This window comes from Pongo pygmaeus, chromosome 13 (genome assembly GCF_028885625.2).
Source record: "Pongo pygmaeus isolate AG05252 chromosome 13, NHGRI_mPonPyg2-v2.0_pri, whole genome shotgun sequence".
In the NCBI taxonomy this organism is placed as follows: Eukaryota; Metazoa; Chordata; class Mammalia; order Primates; family Hominidae; genus Pongo; species Pongo pygmaeus.
The window spans coordinates 43185604-43212637 of NC_072386.2; the positions used below are offsets into that span (position 1 = coordinate 43185604).

The 27034-nt window shown below is 35.9% G+C and overlaps 1 protein-coding gene across 8 annotated transcripts in view; it reads left to right on the plus strand.

Moving 5' to 3' along the window:
• The window catches only part of NFIB (nuclear factor I B), a 231543-nt gene that overhangs the window by 7054 nt on the left and 197455 nt on the right, over positions 1-27034 (plus strand). For all 8 annotated transcript variants that reach the window (XM_054500856.2, XM_054500860.2, XM_054500858.2 and 5 more), the window contains exon 2: positions 107-638. In XM_054500856.2, the coding sequence (XP_054356831.1) occupies positions 107-638 (532 nt within the window). The remainder of the gene's footprint in view (positions 1-106; positions 639-27034) is intronic.

Below are 27034 nucleotides of genomic sequence, written 5' to 3' on the forward strand. Positions count from 1 at the left end.
TTTGTACTGAATTGGAAACGGGTTGTGGTCTTATTTTCTTATTTTTTGAGCTTTTAAAATTAAATTGACTATGCACATCTTTTCCTCACCCCTCTGTCTTCCACAGGATGAATTTCACCCATTCATCGAGGCACTTCTTCCACATGTCCGTGCAATTGCCTATACTTGGTTCAACCTGCAGGCTCGAAAACGCAAGTACTTTAAAAAGCATGAGAAGCGAATGTCAAAGGATGAAGAAAGAGCAGTCAAAGATGAGCTTCTCAGTGAAAAGCCTGAAATCAAACAGAAGTGGGCATCCAGGCTCCTTGCCAAACTGCGCAAAGATATTCGCCAGGAGTATCGAGAGGACTTTGTGCTCACCGTGACTGGCAAGAAGCACCCGTGCTGTGTCTTATCCAATCCTGACCAGAAGGGTAAGATTAGGAGAATCGACTGCCTGCGACAGGCAGACAAAGTCTGGCGTCTGGATCTAGTCATGGTGATCCTGTTCAAAGGCATCCCCTTGGAAAGTACCGATGGAGAGCGGCTCATGAAATCCCCACATTGCACAAACCCAGCACTTTGTGTCCAGCCACATCATATCACAGTATCAGTTAAGGAGCTTGATTTGTTTTTGGCATACTACGTGCAGGAGCAAGGTAGGAGCAGATTGTTCTTTTTTCTAGCACGGCAAACACCGCCCACAAATCTCCGTAGACAGAGTATCTGGCTTGAGTTAGATGGTCCTCAAGGCCCCTAGATATCCTCCACCCTCTCTGGGTACAGTAGGGTGTCCGCTTTCACTCACATGTCCGCTGCCATGTAAATAGACACGGAGCTTTCATACCTGGATAGGCTTGGATATTTAAGAAAGACCACAAAGAGGTGCGTTTTCAAGTATCTTTAAAATAATACTGTTTTTCAAAGACATAGGGTAGTCTAACAAATATAGTTCATTACACTATACTTTCTGTCGTAGGCTACATTTTTGCATCTAATCTAGTAATCTTTTCCTGATTTGAAAATGTAACTTTATTTATGAATAGTCAAACCATCCTAAATAATTTTTGTATTAACCTTTTTAATTAATGAGGTAGAGGGACTTTGTTTATGAATTTAGTGGTATTGCACTGAAAATAGAACTAATGTTTACTATTGCAAAATGCTTAAGTTAGATAATATCAAAAAGTATATCTTACGTAGACCTCGATTTACTTAATTTTAATATTTCTGTCATCACTTTTGATTGTGCAATATTCACTGTCGATTAAATGGAATTGAGTTATTATTTAAATTATTTATAGTATGTTCCCAGAGTTACTTGGGAACACTTAATAATGTTAGTTTACTTGTATGTAAATTCATAAAACTTACCGAGGAGGAAAGTTGCAGCGCTACTTACAGAACAAAAACAGAAAGTGGACTGGTTACACTGGTTTAAAATAAACCTTGAAAAGAATACAGAAACCGCATACCATACCTATTATTTAAAATACCTGATGAGGAGAATGGTATAAATTTTACCTAAATGATTAAAAAAGATGATGTTATTACTGAATATTTGAGTTAATGAAATGTTTATTATTATTTTTATTTTTCTTAATATATTTTCCTTAAGTAGGTAAGAATTTCTTTTCTTCAAATAAATACATCAAGATATAGATGTCCTTGCATTAGCAACAATCCATAGTAAAACAATCATTTTACAAAGCAGCATACTAAAAGTAGACTGAAGTTTGAGCTGTCACAGATGGTAGGTCATTTCCAGACTTGGCCTGGTGGGCGGAAAAATGGCCTGCAGATAGCCAGGTGACAGACTGTTATCTGATGTTTGTTATATAAATGTGGGACTTAATAAACTGCTATGAGCTTTATTATTCAAAAAAATCAAAATTACTTTTTTGACTCTGAATTCTAGGCACCCACTATGTGCTTTTTGTCTTGATTTTCTTGTAGCTTTGGAGATATGCTTAAGTGTCATTTTAGAATTTTTAGTCTGATTTTAAATAATGGTGTCGGACATTGCACTTTTAGAAATATTACCTTTTCCTGAAAAAATGAAACATTGCATTTAGTATTTCCATGCATTTAAGAATTACAGTCCAAATAATGATGGTTTGGGGAAAATAATATTTTTGTCCCATGTGTCCTAAAATAAAACTCAGTAACACATGACACTTATTTGTTTGACAGATGTCTAGGAGATGACACTTTAAGGTGGGCTGTATATATGTGTTGGATTGACTATAAATGTGTTGTAACTGTGTTGTGAAAGTCAAGGATGGAAGTAAAGTTTCAAAAAGTGGGTCATGTAACTTTTTAGTGCAGGGAGGGAAGATTTGCAACCACTTCACTACTGCTCACATTTTAAGTTGCTTGAAGGCTAGGTTTGAGGTGTGCCTGCCTGCATGCACATTTACTCCTGGGGCAGGCAGCCAGCTCTCTTAGTTTTGATGAACTGACAATAAAGATTTGTAGAGATAGATTGAAAAAAGAAAAAAAATGCATAAATGCCTTCTGTGTTGCACCATTGGTCATGATAACTATAAAGTTTTAAGCAACTCTTAAGAGACCATGGTTTTAGATAAAACATTGATTTTGTTGTTGGTTCAACAATCTCTATTGTAAGAACTTTTCATTATTTTATCTTGTGCATCTAACTTGTATCCTCTGCTACCTGCCAGTGCGTCATCTTCTCTTAACATCTGTTGGTTCTTCCTTTGAAAAACTCATGTCAGGATGCTTTTGTGTTTTCCCCTTTTCAAAATTTATATATTTTTCTTTGTCAAGTGTAGGTTAATTATGTCATTTTGTAGTGCAATTGATTAAAGAAGGCAGATTTTAAAAGATAATTCTCCGGTCAGTCAGCGGGCTGCATATCGCGAGTGATGACTTTTTATTTCTCTTCTAAGTACATGATAACTCACCTAAGTCTGTTTTATAAATCAGGTAAAGAAGTATAAAGGAAAACATGAAAGAAAAATCAGAAAAGAGAAATGTAATGTTTGCAGCAGAAAGAGCAACAAAATTACGTTTCCCCCTTTTTCTCTCTCCCCACTTCTAAATGACTGGGAGAAAAACATGAGAAAGAACAGAGAGAATGCCAAAGATGGTTGCCACTGGCACCAGGATTGGCATCAGACCCTCTTTGTTTAGCTCAGGATGCCTGTGATTTGTTAGTTGGCATCCGCATTGCAGTGTGGAGTGATGTTACAATATATTGACAATTTCCAGATCTAGAAATGTCAATAGTCCTCTTGGTTATTTATACAAGATCACATACTGCATCTCTTCTGGAAGACGAAATAAAGACCAACATGTACTAAAGTTTCATTGTTGACCAACTTCCTATGTTTTTCTTTTTCCCTCTTTCTCTTTTGGTTCAACCCACACTTTTTTTCCTTCTTCATGCCCAGCAGCTTCATCTTTCTGAAATGTGGGAAGAGTTACTAGAGCTTTGACACAAGCTATAGTGCTACATCTGCATCTGATATGGTTTGGGGAAAAATTTATGCTTTTTGAAATCATTTTTGATATATAGTTCATTAGACTTTTGCATCACATGGCCATGAGGCAGTATTTTCTTTAAAGCTAAATCTCTTTGTTATTCGGCTACTATGCATATAGTCTGGTTGACCGCAATTCAGTCCATTTTGCTATTTCCTTATATTAGCAAAGGCTGATGTTCAATATAGTTGTTTATAAAATTAAATGTCTCCCTGCACTTCACCTAAAATGTACACATCATTTGGGAGTAACTGTGTTTAAATCCATAAAATCATTTGATGTTATTGATTCAGAGGGCTGCGCTTCGGCTGTTTCGTTGCTACAAGAACCGCCATTTTGTTTGTGAAGTGCCAGGCGAGGGGGAAAAAAAAAGGCAGACACTGTGTTTGATGCCAATAATGGTTGCCAGTGGCACCGAGGTTGGCATCAGACCCTCTTTGTCTAGTTGCTGAATGCCTTTGATTCGTTGGTTGGCATCCGCATTGCAGTGGGCACACTGGAAAGTTTTTGACAATCCCTGAATGAAAGCTGCTTGCTTGTTTGCTGCAGCAAATCTTAGCTAATATAAAACTCTTCCTTTTTTTAGGTTTTGTCTAAAAAAATTATGACAGATTAAAGAAAAAATAGCTTTAAATGGTATCCATTTTCCCAAAGATATTAAAGATGTCCAGTGATTCTTGGGCAGGTGTTACCTATTCCCCATATTGTCTTTGTTACTGCATTCATGAAAGCAAAGCAAAAACAAAACCAAACAAAAACCAGGCAAGCCTTGCACAACACACCTTCCTGGGATATAAGTGTCCTATAGGATGCAGGGTGTGCTATGACAAGTGTGTGGAGGACAAACCTAACGTAATGATATGTGATGCATTCATTATGACTGACTGTTGCTCTCAGTCACATCACTGCTTATTTGTTATGCAATTTCTAGTTCCCTCACTTGCCACTCTTGCAAATTTTATAGTAACGTTTTGAGAGGACTTCATTTTTCCTCTCTAGTTAGCAATGTGTAACCGAATACATGTTTAAAAAGAGAGAGAAAACTTTAAAGAGGAGACCTATGCGTTAAGGTCTGATGTAAAATCAGTCATTCTGGAATTTCTCAATTCTGCACCACACTGTTATGAAATTCTCAGTGCACAATTTTGTACACTGGGAAAATCAACCAAAAGCCTAAAATAATTTTGGTTAAAGTTTTCTGGATAGTTAGCATTAATATTGCTTTTCAGTTAACCACCGTTATCTCGTTAATTAATACGAAGGATTAGCAGTTCTACCCAAAGGGCTGCACAGAAGGAAGTCTGGCCTATGGGAGGCCTTGAGTTGCCAGACTGTGTCCTGTCTGAACGGGAAAAAAGGAAGGGGGTGGTGGTGGTGGGAGTGGGGGGGCGGGAGTGGGATTGGCCTTTCTCTGAGGCAGGAAAGCGTTTTGAAGAGAGAGGTCACAACACACCAAGACATTTAAAGATCTCAAGAGATAGCAACTGTTGTCGTGTGTATAACAGATTAGAGTTTAAAATGAGTCAGCCTAACTGATTTTTGGACTGTACTTTGCACGCTTATTGAACATGTTTTGGAGTGTTAAAGAGAGCCCAGAAACCTCATTGCTATCCTGAAAAAGTAGTTTCCTTTAGCCTTGTTGAACCCTTAAAATTATGATCTGTTGTTGGATGGCCACTTTTGTTGCTTTATTGTTAAATGTTATAATAATTGAAGTATATTTTGAAGTTGTGAAAAATGTGACTTGTTTACAGGGGAAGTCGTAATCATTATTATTGTTTTTGAAATAGAAGCCTTCCAGGTTGTCACATATCATTAGTGAGGAAGCAAATGCTAAGAATTATTTTCTTCCTACAGTTACTGAATTTCAGAATCTTTTTGGGTAACAATTATTTCTTTATGAAAAGCTTAAGTAGATAATTGTTTGCAAGTTGGCAGTGTATTTTAACATTTTAATAGATTTCACTTCATTTGCAGGTATTTCCCATTATGGGAAAAAATAAGCTTTCATAATTGATTAAAATGAGGCTGCTCTCTAGGATGATTTGGTGTGTCTGCACTGTGAAATGCTCTGGGAGCATAAGAGTTTGTATGTAAGAGAAATACTTGGTATGCATGTTTGATTTAGGGGAGCGCTGTTAAGTTTTCCCATCTAGCAACTTGTCCTTGACTGAACTTGTGAACTCTAGTGCACATTTGTTTGCATTCTGGCTCATACACAATTCACAAGATAAAGAAGGGCTCTTATTGGCATGTCTTGCTCCTAGGCTTAATGAGACCTTTGTGGGAACATACATTGTGAGATAAGATACTTAGCAATTTTCTCACTGGTAAGAAAACACAGTCTCCCACCAGAAGTTCACCTTCTATGCCATGAGGTCTCTGCCACAAGATAGCTTTAACAGACAATTTAAGAGTTAAACTCTGAGGCCCCAGTTGCCAGCTGGGGAAGCTTGGCATCTGTGTTCCGATATGGCAAACTAAGCTCTTGCATTGCAGTTAATATGATCTCATTTTTCAAAGGGAAGGGTGGAGGGAGAGAAGGAGAGAGAGAGGGAGGGATGGGACACTTATTTGTTACATCATTATGATTTTCAAATATTTAAAAATATATAGTGCCCCACTTTCTGGAGGCAGCAAAGATTGGTAAAATATTCTACTGAAAGCATTAGGCATCCTTCCCCCGACCCTGTATATACAGCACTACCAATTTTGTAATGAAAAATATTTAGATTATGTATTTGGATTTACAAATTTAGTGCACAATGTCTCTTGTGTGGTAAAATAATTCCAAATATCTCCATATTTGTAAGAACCAAAATAATATGCATTGTTTGAGAATCATGGTAATTGGAGAGGACTGTGCATTGCAGTGACAGGAGTGACGGTCAGGTTTCTTGAAGAATGCCTTCCTGATAGGCACAGTTATAGTGTCTGTGCCTGGAGACTTAAAGCTGGGTAGGAGCCACTTAGAGAGGCCATCTATTGCTACAGCTTTAGTTCTTTAAAGGTACTGTTTTCTAAAGTGGTACCTAAGAAGCACTTCCAAACATGAGGATTTGTAATAGATTTGGTAGGATTTTTCATTCACTTACTTGTTTTTCCCTAAATTTGGAATTTAGGAAGAAGCTGTCATAAGGAAGTTAAAGTTGTAATCCTCCATTAACCTTTTGCTTTTGAATTTGGCACTTAAAATTTGAAACAGCAATCCAAGATACCCAATATAGCAAGGTCTTTCTCCTCATAAGCTCTCACTCAGCCAGATCAAACTGAAAAACTAGACTGGTAGGCTATATAAAACTGTTTGCTTTCTGACACTAGCGCTCTTGCCGTCACTGCTGGCCAGTTGGAATTTCAGCACCTGAAGAGAGAGGGACCCAACGGGAGGTTATGTCAGAATTCACAGGATTTCTTAAAAATTGAGATAAGTTAGTTTTCATTTCTGTTATCGTGGTGGCTTACAGGATAATGGACTTATAATCAAAGAAGTAGCTATTGCTTTGTTTGAAGCTCCAAGTTTGCAGAGAGTGCAAAGAGCATATGAAACACTCATTAAAATGGTCAATTATTAAATACCTGAAAATTATGGGCAAAGGCGATCCCTGGCTCTGAAACTAGCTTCTGGGTAAATGTTTCTCTTTGGTTTATGAAAGAATAGCATTTTCCAGTTTGAAGTTGATGAAAGTAGAACTTGCGACACTTAAGGGGTTTTCCTATGTATGTGCTATGGGGGAGCAAATGATTAGCCAACATAATGTTCAAAGCAAGTTTTCCAGCCTTTTTCCCTCCATCCTTGTGAAGGAGGAATAATTTTAGAAATCTCAAGGACTAGTGGTTATGCGATCGGAAACTTGAGTTATTACGGCTGCATGCCCCAGTGCCAAGCATAGCAAGAAGAGACGCTTCCTTCTGATCATGCTCACTTTTCTGTGGCAACATGGTATGTCGTCTCATTTTAAAGTAAATTCTTGGGACCTTGAACTCCAATTTTGTGATGCGGTTAATTTAACTGAATTTAGTTGTTAGAATTTGGCATAGAGAATAAATCATCAAACTGCAGAGAACTTGTGAAAACTAAGTGCGTTGTAGTAAGGAGTGAGTCTGTGGGATTAGCTTGTATTAGATTGAACGTTAGAGGATGTGAGACTAATAGGACTTGAATGGTTGAGCTTTTTGGTTGTTATATTATTCAGAAAATTGGAAGAAATGGCTAACCAGTGAGGTGGAAAGTCCTTGAGGCTGAATTGAAAGCCACACATTTAAAAAAAAAATCTTCAAAATTTAATTGTTCTAAAATGGGAAAGCAGATGATTACATTCATAAATATATTGTTTATAATAAAACACTTAGATACACATATTCTGTTTATGATGATAGCTTAAACAGGACAGCATTGATGAATCACTGAAAAATTAAAGAACTCTGAACAAGGACTATATAATTAAAAATATGGGGTGATGGATGAAGTAATTTTACTATCAAAAGTTGCCTGGAGGTTGTGTATTTTCAGAATCCTATTTTAAGGCAGTTCAGAACATGTAGTAAGTTATTGATGAAGCATAAACCAGTTGAAAATGGAATTTGTTTAAACAGGTGCGAAATAAAATAAGAATTACCTTTAAGAAAAGAATTATTTCATGTTAAATACATGCAGTTTTAAAATTTTAGTTAGCTTCAACTCCATTCAAAATAGTCTATTTCTCAAAATAGTCAACTTAATAGTATTCATTGAATTTTGAAATACACGTCTCTCATAAAACTACATAAAATCATTTAACAAGCATCCATTAATATTAAGCGACACATATATATTCTCATGCTGAATGAAGATGAACTGTTTTTTTTTTTAAAAACCTGATTTTTCGTACTCATTTTGAAAAATATATATGGATAAATGTATTGGTGCTAACAGGGAATGGTAGAGCTTGGGACAAAAAATCTAATCATGAGCACAGATATTAGGAAAAAGTTATTTGAAGTAGGGTATATTCTGTAATTCATGTGAGTGGCGGATTACATTTATGCCTATGCTAATAACATGTCAGTATGAAGTCTATACCCCTCTATTAGTGAATTCTGAAGTGTAAAAAATGTTCCTTCGTAGGACAACTTGTATTTTATTATTCTGACATCTGCAGTTTCTGGATGGATTACCTTAAATTTGCTATGCTATGTTAAAAGCCTTGTTTTATGAGGTGGGTCTCAGCTTCTGGCCTTGGTGTCAGGAACCCTGCTACGTGATGCAACTTGCCTTGTTAGGTTTAATTGACCAAAGCTGATGTGTTAAAACAATTCATTTGCGCTGTAACTTATGCCGTGGCTAAGTTGCTACCTGAATCCCTTGACCTTGACTTGTTTGGGTCATGGAATGGCTGCAAGCTGTTTGACCTTTCTATTGTGTAATAATGTCACTGTTTCCTCTTATTCTTTAATGGTAATAGCTGACAAAAAGGCCCAAGCCCTTACTTTACACACCAGTGGATTCAAGGCGTCCCTCTGCAGTAGCTACATCTTCTGTTTGACATGGTCTGGCTGTAGAAGTGACTTTCTTTTATTTGCTGACAGTGATGGGGACAGATTTGCAGCCCTCCTTGCTACAAGAGGTGGGGCATAGTATTCTGGCATTTGGAGGGATTTAGATCTTTTCTGCTTAGATTTTCAGTTTCTGTGTTTTATGATGGTACATATCACAATTTCCTTTTCCACACTCATCTGAGGTTGACTTTTCCGCTTTTTATATTTATGTTTTCTTTAATAATTACTTTTCAGCATTTTCAGCTGCTACAATAAAAATATTTTATTGTCATAATATGAGGTAAAAGTGGGAAATTTAGTTATGCTTTGGTTACCGATGTGAAAACAACTGACTTTTGAACTTAACACTATAAATCTTTGACTAGTACTGAAAAAATCTGTATACTAAACATGTAGGGTAAAACCAAAATTTTTTTCTTTACAAATGAGTAATGTTGTAACTTTATATATACCATCTTATATTATAGTTTTAAGGGAATCCTATCTTTTGTGACTTAAATAGCTAAATTTCATGACATAGTAGAGAACCATTAGTAAATATGAAGATTTTATTTCTGTGGGGACTTTTGCCAGCATGTAAAAATAACTATTTATTTTAATGAATATAAAAATTGTTTTTTTTCTACTCTTCATGAAAACCTCGTGCAAAAATAGCGAATTTTACCTCCGTTCTTCTCTTCTGAAGCAGTGAAATAATTTTATTTTTAAAATACTGGAAAAGCCTTCTAAAATGTTAAAACACAGATATTTTTATCCTACCAAACTTTTCTTTGCCAAATATGACATTATAGTTCATGATTTTCCTATATTTGCCAGATTAAATATTTAAAATCCAAGCTGTTACATTTTATTTTTAAATTATTAGAGGAAAAAAGGAAGTTTAAGTTAAAATGTACATTTCCTTACTTGCGTGTTGCGTACTGTTTATACATGTGTGTAGATACACTGACAGATGAAAGACAATGTGCTACAGGCGCTAGAACCTTGGAAAAAAGCAGTAGATTTCTGTATTCCCATCTAAAAAATATCTGAAAATAGCAGGTGAGAGGCATTCTTTTCTTTCTTTCTGGTTTGTTTTTGTTTGTTTGTTACTGTTGTGTTTTAAACTGTTTTTCCCCCAGGAATGTTCACAAGATCAAGGAATTTAAATGCTTTTCAGAATGAATCATGTTGATAATCCAGGATCATAGGGGTCAAAGGAGGAAGGTTGAATGAAATGCTCTGAATCTGATTTTAGTCCATAGCCTCAGTTTTTCTCTCTTCTCCTGTAAAAACTAGTCTAGAATAGAAAATATCTCTCTCTGCCTTTCTGCTGGTTCATTAGCATCCTCAGGGGCAGCGCCAATGTGGAGTTGGCTTTAGATGTGGTTAGTGGGCTAAGGGGTCAGATGACAGATCTCACCTGTTGAGTTAAAGTTCTTAGTCCAACTTGTGTGTTATCCAACTTGGGTGTGTGTGTGGGCAGGGAGCAGGGGGTGTGCGCATGCACACATGTGTTGTAGGGAGTTGAAGAAGTGAAGTTAGAAGAAAAAGAGAAAGGCGGGGCTTAGATCTTGCAGGAATTACTTAAGAAAGATGGCTTATTCTTAGACTGAAGAGTAAATAATGTGCAAATTAAAGTATTCTGTCATCCTTTGAATTTTGAATTGCTTAAGAAGTTCAGCATATCCCCCTTCTACCTTTTCCATTTTTGCAGAGCACAGAAAATGTCTTAGTTCAGGCTACTGTAACAAAATAACATAAACTGTGTGACTTACAGACACTAAAACTTATTTCTCCCAGTTCTGGAGGCTGGAAGCCCAGGAGCAGAGTGCCAGCATAGTCAAGTTCCAGCGAGGGCTCTCTTCCGGGTGGCAGAGTGCCAACTTCTCCTTGTTTCCGTACATGCAGCAAAAGAGTGAGAGCTCTCTGGGATCTCTTTTATAAGGGCACTAATCCTGTTTATGAAAGCTCCAATCTCGTGACCTAATTATCTCCCAAAGGCCCCACCTCCTAATACCATCAGACTGGGGGTTAGGATTTCAATGTAGGAATTTGGGGAAGACCCAAACGTTCATTTTGTAACAAAAATCATGTGCATAGAATTTGACATTTTGGGTTCTAGTCTTGGCTCTGCCATTTATCTGCTTTGTGACCTTGGTCAAGTCACTTAAGCTCCATGTGCTTTGCTTTTCTGTTTTGTAAATCGAGCTTTAAAATGCCTACTTCGCTGTGCTGCTTTAGGATTAAATGAAATAATTCATGTAAGTAAAAGCAATGATGTTAATAATAGCAATTACTACTATATATGAAGGAAAATAGCATAATGTAGACTGCCAGGGAAACTATCCAGTAGTGAAAAAAAGGAATGACTTGATATGAAGCAGAGGGTCATCATTTAGTTCATATTTATCTCAGGTAACAAGACATACCAAAGAGAAAATCAAAGTCCTGCTCACTGTAGTGCGCGTAAATATTTATTAGTGAAAACTTTTTGTATAGGCACATGAAGTTAGCTAGTTGTGTGTAGTTTTAAAACCCATTTAAATTAGAATGATTGTTTGGTTTTAGAAGCCTTTTTATGTCAGATTTACCAGAGACTAAATTTATTGATCAATCTAGGTATATTTGAAGGGAAAGAATCAAATAATTTTATTAGTGGCTCTCTGAATAAATAACTCAATTTTGGTGTGGATAAAGGGTGTCCTATCAAGTACTTGTAATTCACTGCACTCCAATAAAAGTGTAAAACTGTCATGTACAAAAAAATTAAATTGCCAACATTTGGGAGAACTACACTTATGTTTTAGATTTAGTGATGATGATGTGGCTAGATGGGATTGTGCTTTTTTGGTTTGTTTGTTTGTTTGTTTTTTGAGAAGGAGTCTGGCAGCTTGCCGAGTAGTTGAGACTACAGGCGCCCTTCACCACGCCCGGCTGATTTTTTTTTGTATTTTTAGTAGAGACGGGGTTTCACCGTGTTAGCCAGGATGGTCTCCATCTCCTGACCTCGTGATCTGCCCACCTCGGGCCTCCCAAAGTGCTGGGATTACAGGCATGAGCCACCGTGCCCGGCCAACTGGATTGTTCTTAAAAAAGCATGCTGCTGGTTTTTAGACTCTTTTTAAAGTCCGAAAGTATCATATTTAAAAATGACCCTTAATTGAGTCAAAACCTCAAACCGTTAAATCAGTTGCATGAATTGTTTTGATTTTATTGCCATTTAATTTTTCTTGCTTACGTCACTCTTTCCCATTCCTCCTTTTCTATCGTGTTAAGATAATTAAATAATTAAATGAGCTCTGTAGGAAATAAGTTAATATTTATTACTCAAATTGACTTCACTTTTGCTAAGAACAACTGGAAGCCAAATGGAGAATGGTTACAACATTCACTTATGAAACTGTGATTTGGGATCCTAGTGTTTGACTTCAGTAGCTCTGGTTGGTTGTGTCCATGTAGGTCCTTGGAGGAACTAGTTTTGGTGCTTGTTTCTCTACGGCCAGTGAATTGTAACCTCACTTTGCACAGGAGGTTTGGAAAGTGGAGAGATTAGCCCATATCCACAATCCCTACTAGGAAAATTTAAATCACGTGTCACATTGATGTAGTGTAAAAAGGCATCATATTCTTATATGGAGCACTTTATAATAAGTGTATCATATACCTAGGGGTTCTAGCTAGGAGTTAATAGGAAAAGTTATTTCACTGTTTGTCCATTAGTTAAAGGGTAACTAGGGTGTACGGAAAGCAGGATCAGTACATTGATTAGCTTGTTTGGATTCTGGCACATAATTTTTAATAATCTGTGGCATTCCTTTTCTTTTTGATAACACACTAGTGTTTAGTAGCAATTCTGTTCATGGGATACACAAAACTCAAAAATCATATACATGAAACAAAGTACAGCCACAGTTTTTAAACATATGTAAACTGGGATTGCTGTTGATGGCAGAAAGATTTGATATGATGTCTTTCTAATGTATTTGAAAAGCTTTGCTTACACTTATGATTTAAAGTTGATGTTCACTTAAAGTGGGAGCGTATACATGGTTCTTAAATACTAGTTGCCTTTCCTAGCCTCTCAGAGATGCTTGCATATTTCTTTATTCCTGATGGTAAAGCATCAACATTTTAGGATATGACTTATAGTTATCATGTAACAATTTCTGTTCTATTTACAGTCTCCAAATAAGGGAAAAGCTGCTTATAGTAATATGAGGATCACTGGTCTTACAGTAATTAAATAGACTTGTTATACTACATTAATCCCTTTTGGAACATTTGGAATGACTTCTTAGTACTAACAAACACAGCATTAGGGCCTACAGTTAATCTGCTTTTTGTATCCAACATTCGTATAATATAAAACATGTGCATGGAGAAACATATTTTGGGTTTAAGATGAGTTCATGGGAGGACAAAATGAAATTATTTTGGACTGTTGAGCAATATGAATATAATGCCAAGTACTGATAAAATATGGAATTCATTTAGAATCAACATAGGTAGACAAACTGTTTTTAGTAAGGTTTTGTTTTTTGGTGAATACCATGTTTGGGCTGTCAGACTTACTTTTCCTCTGAGATCCATATTTTGTACATGACACACCAGATATATGCAATATGAAACAGAAACAGTTTTTCAATCTAATATCCAGGAGTTTGTGTTAATATCTTGTGAACTTGTGGCTCTTGGTATCTGTCATTGATAAGGCTATCTATTAATCCTAGAGAAAGGGAAGTAGACTCCGTTTTAAAGTCTAGTCCAGTCTTGTTCTTTAGTTCATAGAAATGGTCTAAGTTAATGATAGACTCTGCACTTATTGTTCAGAAAGCATCGTTACAGCTTTGTTGAAGGGACTTCTGAGTAAGGATTATGTTTGCATCTCCTGTTGTGGAAGGCCCATGAGGCATAATTTCCTCCTCACCGTGGGCTTCTTTATTGTTGTTGAGTTTTTCATACTCAGGGATGTGAATTCAACCTTGGGTGTTCCAGTTACAGAGAAAATATTTCATGAAGGATGAAGTGTTGGTTCAATTCTAGGACAGATTGCATGCGTATATACAGAGTACTATGGAAATGCTGGGATTATTGAGTGGTTTCCAGCCATTTTCGACCATGTGCCTGGGACTAGCTAACACATTGTCAGGGAAAAACATGATGTAACAACAATATTAGATCATGCAAATGAGACTACTGAATAGTAATAGTTATGGGCAATATTTTGGAAAACACTGATTAGTGACAGTTTTATTACAGCAAATGTATGTATCAAGTCCCCAGATTTCATTGTAATGCACTGAAAACAGATGTCAAAGTGTCCCAAACAGAATTTCATGGTTCATCTACATATTGCATGGAAAGTACAAACAAACCATTTAGAATTCTGTTATTTAATCCTTTTAGAAGGAATGAAAATATACAATTTAGATTTACTCTATTCTTTCTTTTAATTTCAGTTTTTGTTTTCTAGGGGCTGATGATAAATTTTTTTGTTTACTAAGATGCATATAGGAGAAGACATATCTGCATATGGACATAATTTTACTTAATGTACTTTGAAATGTAAGTTTCTGAACATAAGGTCTTTACATTAAAAAAAGAAAAATTAGACTCTAAATTATTTAGTGACCTGATAATGGAATTACCTTCTTCCATTCCTTTGTTTACTGATGTAGAGATTCACTCTATGCCATATAGTGATTGAAGCAGCTTGCTGAAGTGGAAGAGAAAAACATTGGTGGTCCTACTGCTTGCAGGTGCTTGGGAAACTTTGTCCCTCTCAGTAACTCAGTTTCTGTATCTGTCAGGGAAGAGAATTGGCCTAGAGGACATCCACTATCCCTGTTAGCTCTAGCATCCTAAGAATTTGGTTTCTGCTTATCTTGGCAGAGGGCAGTCCTCTTCATAGTAAGCAATACTTAATAAAGTTTAGCATATGCTTGTTAAATTTAGGGTTTTAATACATTTTATGTATTAAAGAGAAATAGAAAATGTGTAACCTGACTCTTGAGTAACACTTTCATGTTGCTCAATTCAGAGTCCAATAGTTAACTCATTTGGTTCAATGTAGATAAAAGCTTACTTTTTAAGAAAGAGGTCTTTAACTTGCAGAATTTTAGAGTTGGGAAAATCCCTACAGATCTTCTCACTTTACAGTTTGGGATACTGAGTCTAAGAGAGGCCCAGTGCGACTTTGGATGTGTTACTTTTACTGCTGTAGGAGGAAAAATAAACATAAATTATCAAAAAATAATGAAAGGTTATTATTTTGTGAAAACATGGCAGCAATTTTTAAAGGAAAATAGAAGAAAATAATGATTAAATATCTTGTATTATCATTTGTAATTAATTGAGATAAATTAATTCAAGAGACTAGGTTTTTTCTTTTATACATTTTCATAGGAAGTATTCTAATGAAATCAATCTGCAGCCATGGTCTTCCTCTTTTTTGTGTGTGGATGGAAGATACACTAAATTGCAGTCAACTAATATCAAAATTTGATACTTGTTGAAAAACAGAAAGGACCCATTAAAAATATATGGCCAATTTTCCAATAACATAAGAAAAGATGATTGAGATTTGTTATAAGAAAACTTTTTTTTTTAACTGAAAGTCAGATTTTTAAAGAAAAGGTCAGAGCTAGTTATGAGGAGCTGTTAGAAGTTCTGCTTTTGAGTGTTTATAATTTTCCGATTAGCTTGATAATTACTACATCTCCGTTTTCCTTTGTGTGGCATGTACCATCTCAGTTAAAGAAATTTTTTTTAAGTTTAAAACAAACATCCATATATCTTTTATTTAAGAGATGTTTCTGAGAATTTTTTTAGTAGTTTAATATTTAGTAAATAAAACATATTAAATTTACAAGGGGAATTTAATTTCAAAAAGCAACTTTCAATGAATCTTTTTGTTAAGGTAGAAATTCTTCTACAGAGTCTCTGTCGCCCAGACTGGAGTGCAGTGGCGTGATCTTGGCTCACTGCAACCTCCACCTCCCAGGTTCAAACAAGTCTCCTGAATCACCCTCCCAAGTAGCTGGGATTACAGGTGCATACCACCACACCTGGCTAATTTCATCGTGTTGGCCAGGCTGGATTTCATCATGTTGGCCAGGCTGGTTGTGAACGCCTGACCTCGAGTGATCCACCCACCTCAGCCTCCCGAAAGTGCTGGGATTAAAGGCGTGAGCCACCTTGCCTGGCCAAGAATTCTTTTATAAAATGAAAGAGTTGTCTATAATTTATGTTTTAAAAATGCCCTGTGTGTGCTTATGTGTATCAAGAGACTCTGGAATAAGGCAAAGATTAATACATTGAAATAGAGATATTAGTATTAGAAAAAGTTTAATATCAGCTACTTCTAGTAGCTAATTTCTAGTTTGACAGTGTATGGTGAAAGTTTGAAAGCATGTTTTTCAGGCATAATTGTTGATGGAAAAATAGGTGAATAAAAGATGGGTACAATGCAAGTACAGGAAACCACAATCAATAGAAATGTTATGAGAGCATACTATAAAATAGATAATATGTATTTGTTGAATGAATGGATGAATGAATACAGTTATTTATACTGAATATAGAACATTAGGGGCAAATCAGATTACTGTTACCGAGGTAACACAAGAAAGTTCCTCAAACTAGGAAAATCTACTTTTTACTGAGGCTTGTTTTCTTTCCTTTGTATGTGCACTAGTGATTGGTCACTGTTTTAGAAATACATTTCTACTTTATGTGTATATTTTCAATGTTAAGAATGAGTAAAATAAAACCATATGAATTACAGGGTCTGTATTAGCAATAACACGTATTCTGGAATCTTGCTGTGAGTTTTAATGTTTGTTTTACACTATTCACTATGTAGTTGGGTAAATTAGTTTTATTTTTTAAGATTCAGTTTCCTGAGCTCTGGAGTAGGCATGCACTTTATTTGGCAATTGTGAGGGTAGAATGAGAAAATACTTGCGAAGTGCTTAGCACCACACCTGCCATATTGTAGGTGTGCAATAAAACGTTTGCAGTTATTGCTCTGACTTTTAATCAGCAACTAGCAGAGCGCCTGTACATAGTAGGTACTCAGTACTTATTTGATCAATCAGTGAGTGCTCACCACCTTTCTCTGAGCTTTCCAAAAGACTTGGTCTCCCTTTTGTAGGGCAGAGCTTTAAGTTAAGGGCAATGCTATGCCTAAAGTGGGGAGAAAAATATTAAATTTGGCAAATTTTCCAGTTTCATAGGTATATGGCAAAAATTTAAATACTGTGATTGCTATGTAATGTCTCAAAATCCACTCCTAATATGAATGGTATAGAGCCACAGCAAATCACAATGCCTGTTTCAATATTTGTGAGTTACTTAAGGAAATAACCTTCCCTAGAGTACAAAGACATGATAGATTCTTGTATAAATTTCCTGGTACAATCCAGTATACTTTACTACTATCCATTTTTCATGAGGTCTTTCATTTGGGTATAAGACAATCCCAGGCACAAACATAATGGGAGATAAAAGTGAACATACTCATAACTGTTGCCTAGCAGGGAGTGTTCAAGGTGATGGTATTTATTTATGCAAGAAACTAAGACTTTAAAATCCCAAACATTTTCATGGTCTGGAATGGTGATATGTTTATTTTTTCCTTTATGTTTCCAATAGCACTGAATTTTAGTCCCACAAATAAGGTTGGAAGAAATATCTCAATATTATGAGTAAGATTACTCTCTGAAGAATAATTTTGACTGTTTTATTTATTAAAAATGACACATCATTTAAAAAATCATTTCACTGGTAATATAATTAAGTCCCTGGATAATAATCCGTATCTTGTCATTTTTTACTAGTCTTTAGATTTTTTCAAAGTGTGTGTATGTATTTATATGTGTGTGTGTATGTATGTATATGTATGTGCTTATATATGTGTATTTGTGTGTGTGTGTGTGTGTGTGTGTGTGTGTATATATGTATGGTATACCAAATATATAGGAAAATATAACCTTCTCACCAAATACCAAATATTGGTATACCAAATATATATTGAACCTAGTTTATGAAATTCTCAGTTCCTCTATACTGCCCCATCCCCTCAGCCAAATAAAAAGTGAACGTAACTTCTTAGATGACAGTGATCAGGTGTTATTTTCATACTTCTTTTCCCCTTGTTCTCTATAAGGCAATATACAGTGGGCTTGTTGATTCTTTAGTTCAGTGTTGATTATATATATTAATGTATGTACATATATATGTGTGTGTGTATGTGTATGCATATATATATGTATTTGGTATACCAAATTATATATTTGGTATATATTATATATTTTGGTAAATATTATATATTTGGCATACCAAATATATATATACGCATATACACACACACATATATACACATACACACACACACATGCTTTGGAAAATCTAATGACTAATAAAAAAGGACAAGATAAAATATATATGGTATATTAAATCCTTTTATTTTGGTATGTGTTTAATATGATTCCATATGGATCATCATATAGTCAAAGAAGTAGGCATTTGTGGATTTATTAAAATATGTCCTTCAAGGAAAATATAGAACATTTGAACTAAAGGTGAAAAAATGAGAAATGCATTTATGGAGTAGAAGCACTGTACTGAGCACTGTTTTCAATATTTTAAGGAGTTAGGAAAAAACGGTGAAATACTGATGGCCTTGTCCAAGTAATTTACAAGTAGAAATGAGAGGGTCATGGTCACTTGCAGTGTTTATGAAAAACAAAAATACCAAAGATAGTGGGACAAGTATACAACTAACTAACCCTCTCACCAACTACTATATATAGTTAGATTTGCTGAGCTTTCTGGGAGGGAACCCTGTGGGACTATAATGGAAAGGTCACGGAGAGGAGGTGAGTGTTAAGCAGAGTTTTCTCAGGGGTTATGTAACAAAACCAAAACCAAATGAAACAGATAACCAAGAATCTACTTTTCACATAAATTAACTGCATTTGGCATTGATATATACTGTTTTGGGAATGTTTGTTTTGGTGACAAATTTGGTGTTCTGTTAAAAAAAGTTAATAAAAGAATCTAATAGGAATTTTAACACAGATGCCAAAATATTTAATACTAAATGGCTTTGATTGATTAATCTCTTTTTTATTATTGAATCGTAACATTGAACTCTGATATCTAAATTATTCTTACATATAGTTTAGCTCTTAGATTTCAGTGTATGTCCTATACACATTGTCTTAAAATGTTTAGTAAAGTATCTTTTGAAACTAATTCTGGTATTTCAATTGTTTATGTTATATAATCTTGAATGAAAAGTGTCAATATATATTTGTCATGTGTCTATAATTTGTTTTAAGACATTTTGTAATTGAGAAGATAATTCTATAGGCAATTAAAAAATCTGGAAAGCAACATATTCTGCAAATATACTGTATTTAAAAATATTCTGAAGTTAGCTGAGTTGAGTTTTGCATCCAGTTTACATCACTATCATTATTATTTAAAAAATCAAGTGTGGCTGTTCAACTCAGCAGAAGAAAAAATGGTTTTTGTTTGATGAGGTATGTTTTATTGTCAGACTGAAATATCTGACCTGATGCAAATTTATACTTTTTTGCTGCTAAAAGCAATGGGCTGATCTAGTGACACACCCAACAATAAAATAACACCCAGCTTTAAATATTTTGTTCTCTGTAAATGATGCCTGTTCCAGAATATAAGTGTTTCCTCGTAGGTAATTGCAGAAAAAAGTGTAAAATGAAAACTGTGGGCCGGGCGCGGTGGCTCATGCCTGTAATCCCAGCACTGTGGGAGGCTGAGGCAGGCAGATCACGAGGTCAATAGTTCAAGACCAGCCTGGCCATGGTGAAACCCCGTCTCTACTAAAAAATACACATGCTGGGCGTGGTGGTGCGCGCCTGTAATCCCAGCTACTTGGGAAGCTGAGGCAGAAGAATCGTTTGAACCCGGGAGGCAGAGGTTGCCGTGAGCCGAGATCGCACCATTGCACTGCGACCTGGGCAACAAGAGCAAGACTCCGTCTCAAAAAACAAAAAACAAACAAACAAAAAAACACACTGTGGTAATCCTGTGACTATGGCTTTATAATAGCTCTTTGTTTTTTTTAGATGGAGTCTTGGTCTGCCGCCCTGGCTGGAGTGCAGTGGCACGATCTCAGCTCACTGCAAGCTCCGCCTCCCGGGTTCACACCATTCTCCTGCCTCAGCCTCCCGAGTAGCTGGGACTACAGGTGCCCGCCACCACGCCCAGCTAATTTTTTGTATTTTTTAGTAGAGACGGGGTTTCACCGTGTTAGCCAGGTTGGTCTCGATCTCCTGACCTCGTGATCCGCCCGCCTTGGCCTCCCAAAGTGCTGGGATTACAGGCGTGAGCCACCGCACCCGGCCTATAATAGCTCTTTTAAAGTAGCTTTCAATCTTTTAAGGTTACAAATCATATACCTAAAGATAGATTTGAACCTAGTTTGTGAAATTCTCAATTCCTCTGTGCTTCCCCATCTCCTCAGGCAAATAAAAAGTGAATGCAAGTTCTTAGATGACAGTGATCAGGTTTTCTTATTTTCCTACTTCTCTTCCCCTTGTTCTCTTATAAGGTGATATACAGTGGGTTTTGTTGATTCTTTAGTTCGGCGTTGATTATGTTGTGCACATGTAGGAAGATTATGATCACTGACATTTAAAAAGAAGTCTTTCTCAGTTTGCCACTTTATGATGGCATTTAAAAGCCATCTGTCTGCAGTGAAGCTGCTTATTCATTCAACAACTATTCACTGAGCACCTACTATGTATCAGGCACTCTGCCAGGTCCTAAAATTGCAATATAGAGAAGACAGACATTTTACAAATTTTACAGTAGTGAGAGACAGTTTAAGAAGAATTACCCAATTTTTGTTGTTCTTTTTTCTTAAGTGTTTCCATTAAGTGCTTAATAAGTTATAAAAAGAGTAATGGTAGTGATTATACAAACATCATCTGAAAGAAATGACATGAAAACTTGTGACAGCTTCTAAGAAAATAGTGAGATCATGAGAATGGATTATTGTGATGAACAAGTATAATTTTTTTCTCTGTATGACAAAAAATATTTTTTTGTCATGGTAGTTATACATAACAAGCATACAAGCATGCTTGTTATGACATCTTGTAGCATGTAGCTTTTCTTGCAGGAGGTTGGAAATGTGTCAGGATATATTTCTGGACTCTGCCCTGCTCCTAATTGGAGCAACTGCATTGGGTTCTGAGTGGCCCTAGCACCCTCCCATTCAAAAGTGAGTAATCAAGAACTGTAATGAAACTTGGAGGAATAGTGAGTATGTGTTAGGCTTCCTGAAGATGATTGCACTTAATGGAACAAATAAAAGAATAGAATGTGGCATTGGGGTACACCCAATAATTTCTCCAACTCCTCAGATGTCAGCAGACTTGTTGCAGGTTTTGCAGTTAACATGTCAGTCTGGTGGTGTCCCATCATCAAGGGGCAGTGACTAGGTGTGCTTGGAGTTGGAACTTGCTAGAAGGAGCCCTGGAAATAGTCAAAAAGTTGGAAATCAGGAGTACTATCTAAAATCTTGTTTTTGCCATTTTTTAACTGTATAACTTTCAGCAAGTGTTTTGAAGTCCCAGAGGCTCCATTTCTTCTTGTGTAAAATGGAGATAATACCAATCTTACAAGTTAAGGCTTTACATAGTGACCTGATGCTTAATAGATAACTTAAGGTGGGTAGGATTTTCTAGGCTGTGGTGCTTTTCCACATGTGACCATTGCCATTTAGCTAACATTTAGTGAGCATTTACTACACACCAGGCATTGTTTGCAAAGTCACCTGTTTGACTCCTTTAATCCTCAGTAAACCATATGAGGTAGATACTTTACTGCCCTTTCACAAATGAGAACTCTGAGGGCAAGCTAGTTAAGTGACAGAGTCGGAATTTTAATCCATGCAGTTATCGCTGGACTTCTTTCTTAACTGTAATTCTAGATAATGAACTTCCTCTGGCTCCAGTAGGGTAAAAGAGACAAAAGAAAATATTACACAGTATGAAATAACCTCTACATATTAAAAAAACTCATTTCACTTATTGACACACTAAAAAGAATTGAAATAGGACTGGGCGCGATGGCTCATGTCTGTAATCCCAGCACTTTGGGAGGCCGAGGTGGGGGATTACCTGAGGTCAGGAGTTCAGGACCAGCCTGGCCGACATGGTGAAACCGTATCTCTACTAAAAATACAAAAATTAGCCAGGTGTGGTGGTGTGCACCTGTAATCCCAGCTACTCAGGAGGCTGAGGCAGGAGAATCGCTTGAACCTGGGAGGTGGAGGTTGCAGTGAGCTGAGATTGTACCCTTGTGCTCCAGCCTGGGTGACAGTGCAAGACTCTGTCTCAAGAAAAAAAAATGGAAAGAATCATTTGTTTTATCTTTAATTTATGAGTTACTGCTTTCAGTTTTATTAATTTTGATATACAAAATTTTAGTGATTTCCAAGCAAATCTTTTAAACTAAGCAGTCTTTCTCATTTTTTGTTTTCTCTTGCTCTATGCTGCTTATGTAGGAGACCTTGAAATTGGATGTGTTTATTGTGCAGTCCACAAAGGCTACATAGGGAAAATAAAATGTCCTTAAAGAGAGGATTAAGCAAGTCAAGAGCCATGCATAGTAATCCAACTGTTCAAGAATAGGTATCATGGTCTTTATGATTGACTTATGATAAAAATCTTCCCTATCCCACTTACCCTATGCTAAATTAATCGTTTTCCTTAGAAGTCTTAGAATAAATTTTCCTCTTGTTTTCTTATTGATTTGAAAAGTTGGGATATTTTTCAAATAAAATATCTATGTATACTTGAGTAAATGGACTCTGGGCTCTTTCTGTTATGAAAGTTTTCTGAAGGAAATAGATGAACAAAGAACATATATTTTAGTTTCCATAAGTTTTTTGGTTGCATCTTTCTAAACAGAGTCCATTTTTAATTAAAAAACTTCTGAATTTTGGGTGCTCGCTTTGTGGATTATTTAGATAAGAGTTTATGAGATTTGTAAATCATCATACGTATGCAGGACAAAAATTCCCCACCCCTTATTCCTATACATTACATTCATTTTTTTGGTTTCAAAGATTGATTTTCTTCTTAGATAAGATTATGAATCTTAGTGAGAAAGAAGATGTATGGAAAGATCCAGAAATGACTTCTCTTTCTCTTCTGAAAGACAGCAATCCTCCTTATTACTGTTGTATAATTATGTTAGTATTAATTGGTAGCAATATTAGTAATAGTAAAAACAACAAAATGTCCCATTCCCCTCATTAATTATTTATTATAATGATTACAGTTATCCAGGGAACTAGGTATTATCATCAAATAATAGACAAAGAAATTGAGGTTAAATATATTGAATAACTCTCCAATCAGAAAGCTAGTAAGAGGCAAAGTCAGAATTTCAACCCATGACTGCCCCTTCCCAGCTCATATTCCCAGCTTCACTCCCACTACTTCTCCAGTAAAACTATTTTTTAAAAAAGGGTCTTCTCTGCATCTCCAAGGGTTATAAGCTACATTTTATAATAATGTGTGTATGAAGCAGAGTTAGAGAACTCTCATGAGATCTCAGTGTAGTCCTACCTACCTACCTAGACAAAGAAATAATTGTATGGTTTTTCTTTTCCTGTCTACCGTAAATGTTTCTTCTTTCTACTTGCTTAGATGTGCATCTGTTTGTCCTACAGACACTGCTCCTCTGTCCCTCAGTGAGCTACAAGCAACAGAGCTTTCTTGAGTGTTCCTGGATGCCAATGCACAACATTTAAACATACTGACTTTATATATTTGCTCCCTAACATGAATATGGGTATTTTTCTCTTCTGATTTCATTTCCTTTAAAAAGAGCAGTGACGGCTCAGGCCAAATCAACTTGAGTTCACGCAGCCCTGAGCATGATCAGGATTGCCCTTGCCCTGAAAGAGGAGTCCATTGTCCTCAAGGACATTATGTCAAAGCCCTTGACTGTGAACTTTCAGTCAAGATGCTGGACTTGCCAGTTAGTTACACAGAAACTATTCGGTCCAGGATGGAATGTGGCAGTTAAAACAGAGGAACTTTGATCCCCAAGATAAAGTGGATACAGACACTAGTATGCTTGCATTTTACCACAGTTTTGATTTGCTTAGTTTTTCTCAATCTAAATTCCTTCAACCTGTGTCCAGTGAGTGGTGTGATGATACAAATACACAAGTGTTTTGCTAGAAAACCTTTAAGAATGGCTGATGCAAGTCATTCCCCAAGAGCCCCTAGTCCAGAGTTTCAGTGATACCCAGTTATGTCAGTTCGTTTTCTTTTAAAATACGTGCTAAATGTTAATCTCTTTAAAAATGTGTGCTAAAATGTGTGCTAAACGTTAATCTTTGGATTTGATATTTATGTGGTTATTTATTTAATCCTTTAACCTTGCCAAACTTAGCCAGAGTAGTTCTAAGGTGATAGTAACAGTAACAACAGCCACAACATCTAATATTTATTAAGCACTTACTATGTGCCTGGGACTGTGTTAAGGGCATTACATAGCATGTTTTATTTAATTCTCACAACTAACTTATGTGGAAGCTATTATAATCGTGGAAAGTAAAGTTCTCAGACAAAGAGAGAGCCAGTCATGACCGAAGTTCATACAACAGTGGTTAAAAGGAGGAACAAGTATTTGAACCCAGGTATTCAGGTCTGAAGCCCTGCATGAGGAGCTCACCTGGCTGTCCGGCCTAATTCAGAAACTCATTAGTCTGGTAGCTTTGGGCAAGTCGCCCTCCTTCAGGAACTTGTTTCCTGATCTGTAAAAAGGACAACTACTCTTGCCTTCCTGATCAGATTGTTAAGAAGACCGAATAAGAAAGGCACGTTAAAAAAGTACACTTTTAAGAAATACGCAAATAGATGAGACAGTTTTAATGACTTTAGCACACTCTAAAGACTATGTTTATCCACTGCCATTTCTGTGAGTAATCACATTAGAAAGTCACATCACTTTTAATTTGGACTTTTGCAAAGTGGTCCACCATGTGTAATATAACATTATTATAATTTTCACATCTCTACTGTTACTGATTGTACAAATAATTTTGTATATTAGAAGAAAAGTCATTAAACACAATACGATTTTTTATTTGAGAACATCATGCTTTAATCATATTTATGGGATATTTATTGCCCTCTTGATATTGCTTGGTACCAGTTTAGTAGGGGAGGAGAAGACTGACTTTTACAAAAAGAAATGAATGCAGCATTTCTGTCTGTAGCAAATAAAATGAGGTAAATAGTTGAATGGTTATTGAAAAAATGTTATCGGTATAAGGGAATGGTTTAAATATTTAAAAATTGCCCTCCAAATAATGTAACTTAAATCCAATTTATATAGTAGCAGAAATTTTTGTACTGAATCAAATTTCTGCAATTCTTCTTCCCCGAGTAGATAGAACTGCAGAATAGAATATTTTTAGAATGAACACTTACCACAAAGTTTTTCCTTTAAAGTTTACATTGGTTTTTTGAAATATAATAAGATTTTTTTAAGTACAGATATTTGACCCGTGCAGCATACATTTTTTATTCCTCTGGGCATTTATAAATATGTGATTTAGTCATTCTTATGTTCACTGAATTAATTTCCCTAAAAAAAACAGGTGTGGGGTGTGCACGTGTGTGTGTATGCATGTGAACATGTGAGAACGCAACCTAAGGATTATAATCATTTAGTCAAGGTCATAAGTGACCTGACACGCCCTGGAGCATGCTGTTTATAATTGCTGTGGTTAGTTTTCCTTCTCATTGTTTTTACCTATAATGTCAAAACACAATTATATGGAGTTGGTATGTTCACTAATAGCAGTTTATCTCTGCATGGTTTATAGACAGAGTCAAAAGCCAACAACTGTAATTACATCTATGTTTCTAACTTAGCAGCAAGCTAGGAAAGTGTGGTTGAAGTATGCTGTGGATATAGTGCAGCCAGTAGGAATTATAGGGTAAAGTCATTTCTCTACATTCTTTTGGTTTCACAATAATTGTTACTTAAATTTTGTTTTCTGGATTTTACCACTGTCTGTTGTGTTTATATGACCGCATAAAGAGTAGTTGAGTTACGTGTCTCTCCACTCTATTTTTCTACTCCTTGCCTTCCTTTGTAAATGTACTAGTTCTCCTTTCACTTTCTTCTGACTCAGCAGACAGTACATTACAGTTAATAGTTTTCTGAAGCAGCCTGATATTCATGCTCTATGGAACCCATAAGACTTCTATTATTTGCATTATATGTTTAATTGGATAATTATGGGAACCATGTTGAACTGTTAACAACTGTCAAGCCTTTGATTAATCTTTTGAATGTTCATTGGCATGGTTCAAGTTAGCAGCCACAATACAGATTTTAGGTTTTTATTTTTGCTGCTCTCACAACCATTTGAGAGGGTAAAAATGATTTTTCTACAAAAATATAATTTCCGATTTTGTCTCACCGTACATATTGTGGCACAAAGAGCTATGTAACTTATGTATGACCATAATTTCCTTTGCATATGAAGTATTGTAGTTTAATGAATCTCCAGAAAATTATAAGAAAGTCTTATTTTTTCAATGATCACAACTATATAACATATAAAATAATCCTAGTCTTCCTCCAAGGAAACCAGTTATCAGTTGGGTCTGTAGTCTCCCTGGCCACCTTCTATGCCTGAGGATTCTTTTTCCTATTTTACTACTCATAAAATAGTAAATTTCATTATTTATAAAATAGGTGCATCCTCCAAGGAACCACAGACACCTCCTATGCACCCACACTGAGCTGTCTCCTGAGTCCCACCTTGCCTAACGTTGTCTCCTGTAGAAGTGGAATTCCCTGGGAGCTACTTGCTACAGGAGGAGACTAGTCAATGAATTGCTTTATTCTTTTAAGTTGTGTTATAAATTGAATACTGACCATAGGAGCACTAATCTGATAGAAAATACTGTCTGTAATCTAGTTTTAAAATACGTGA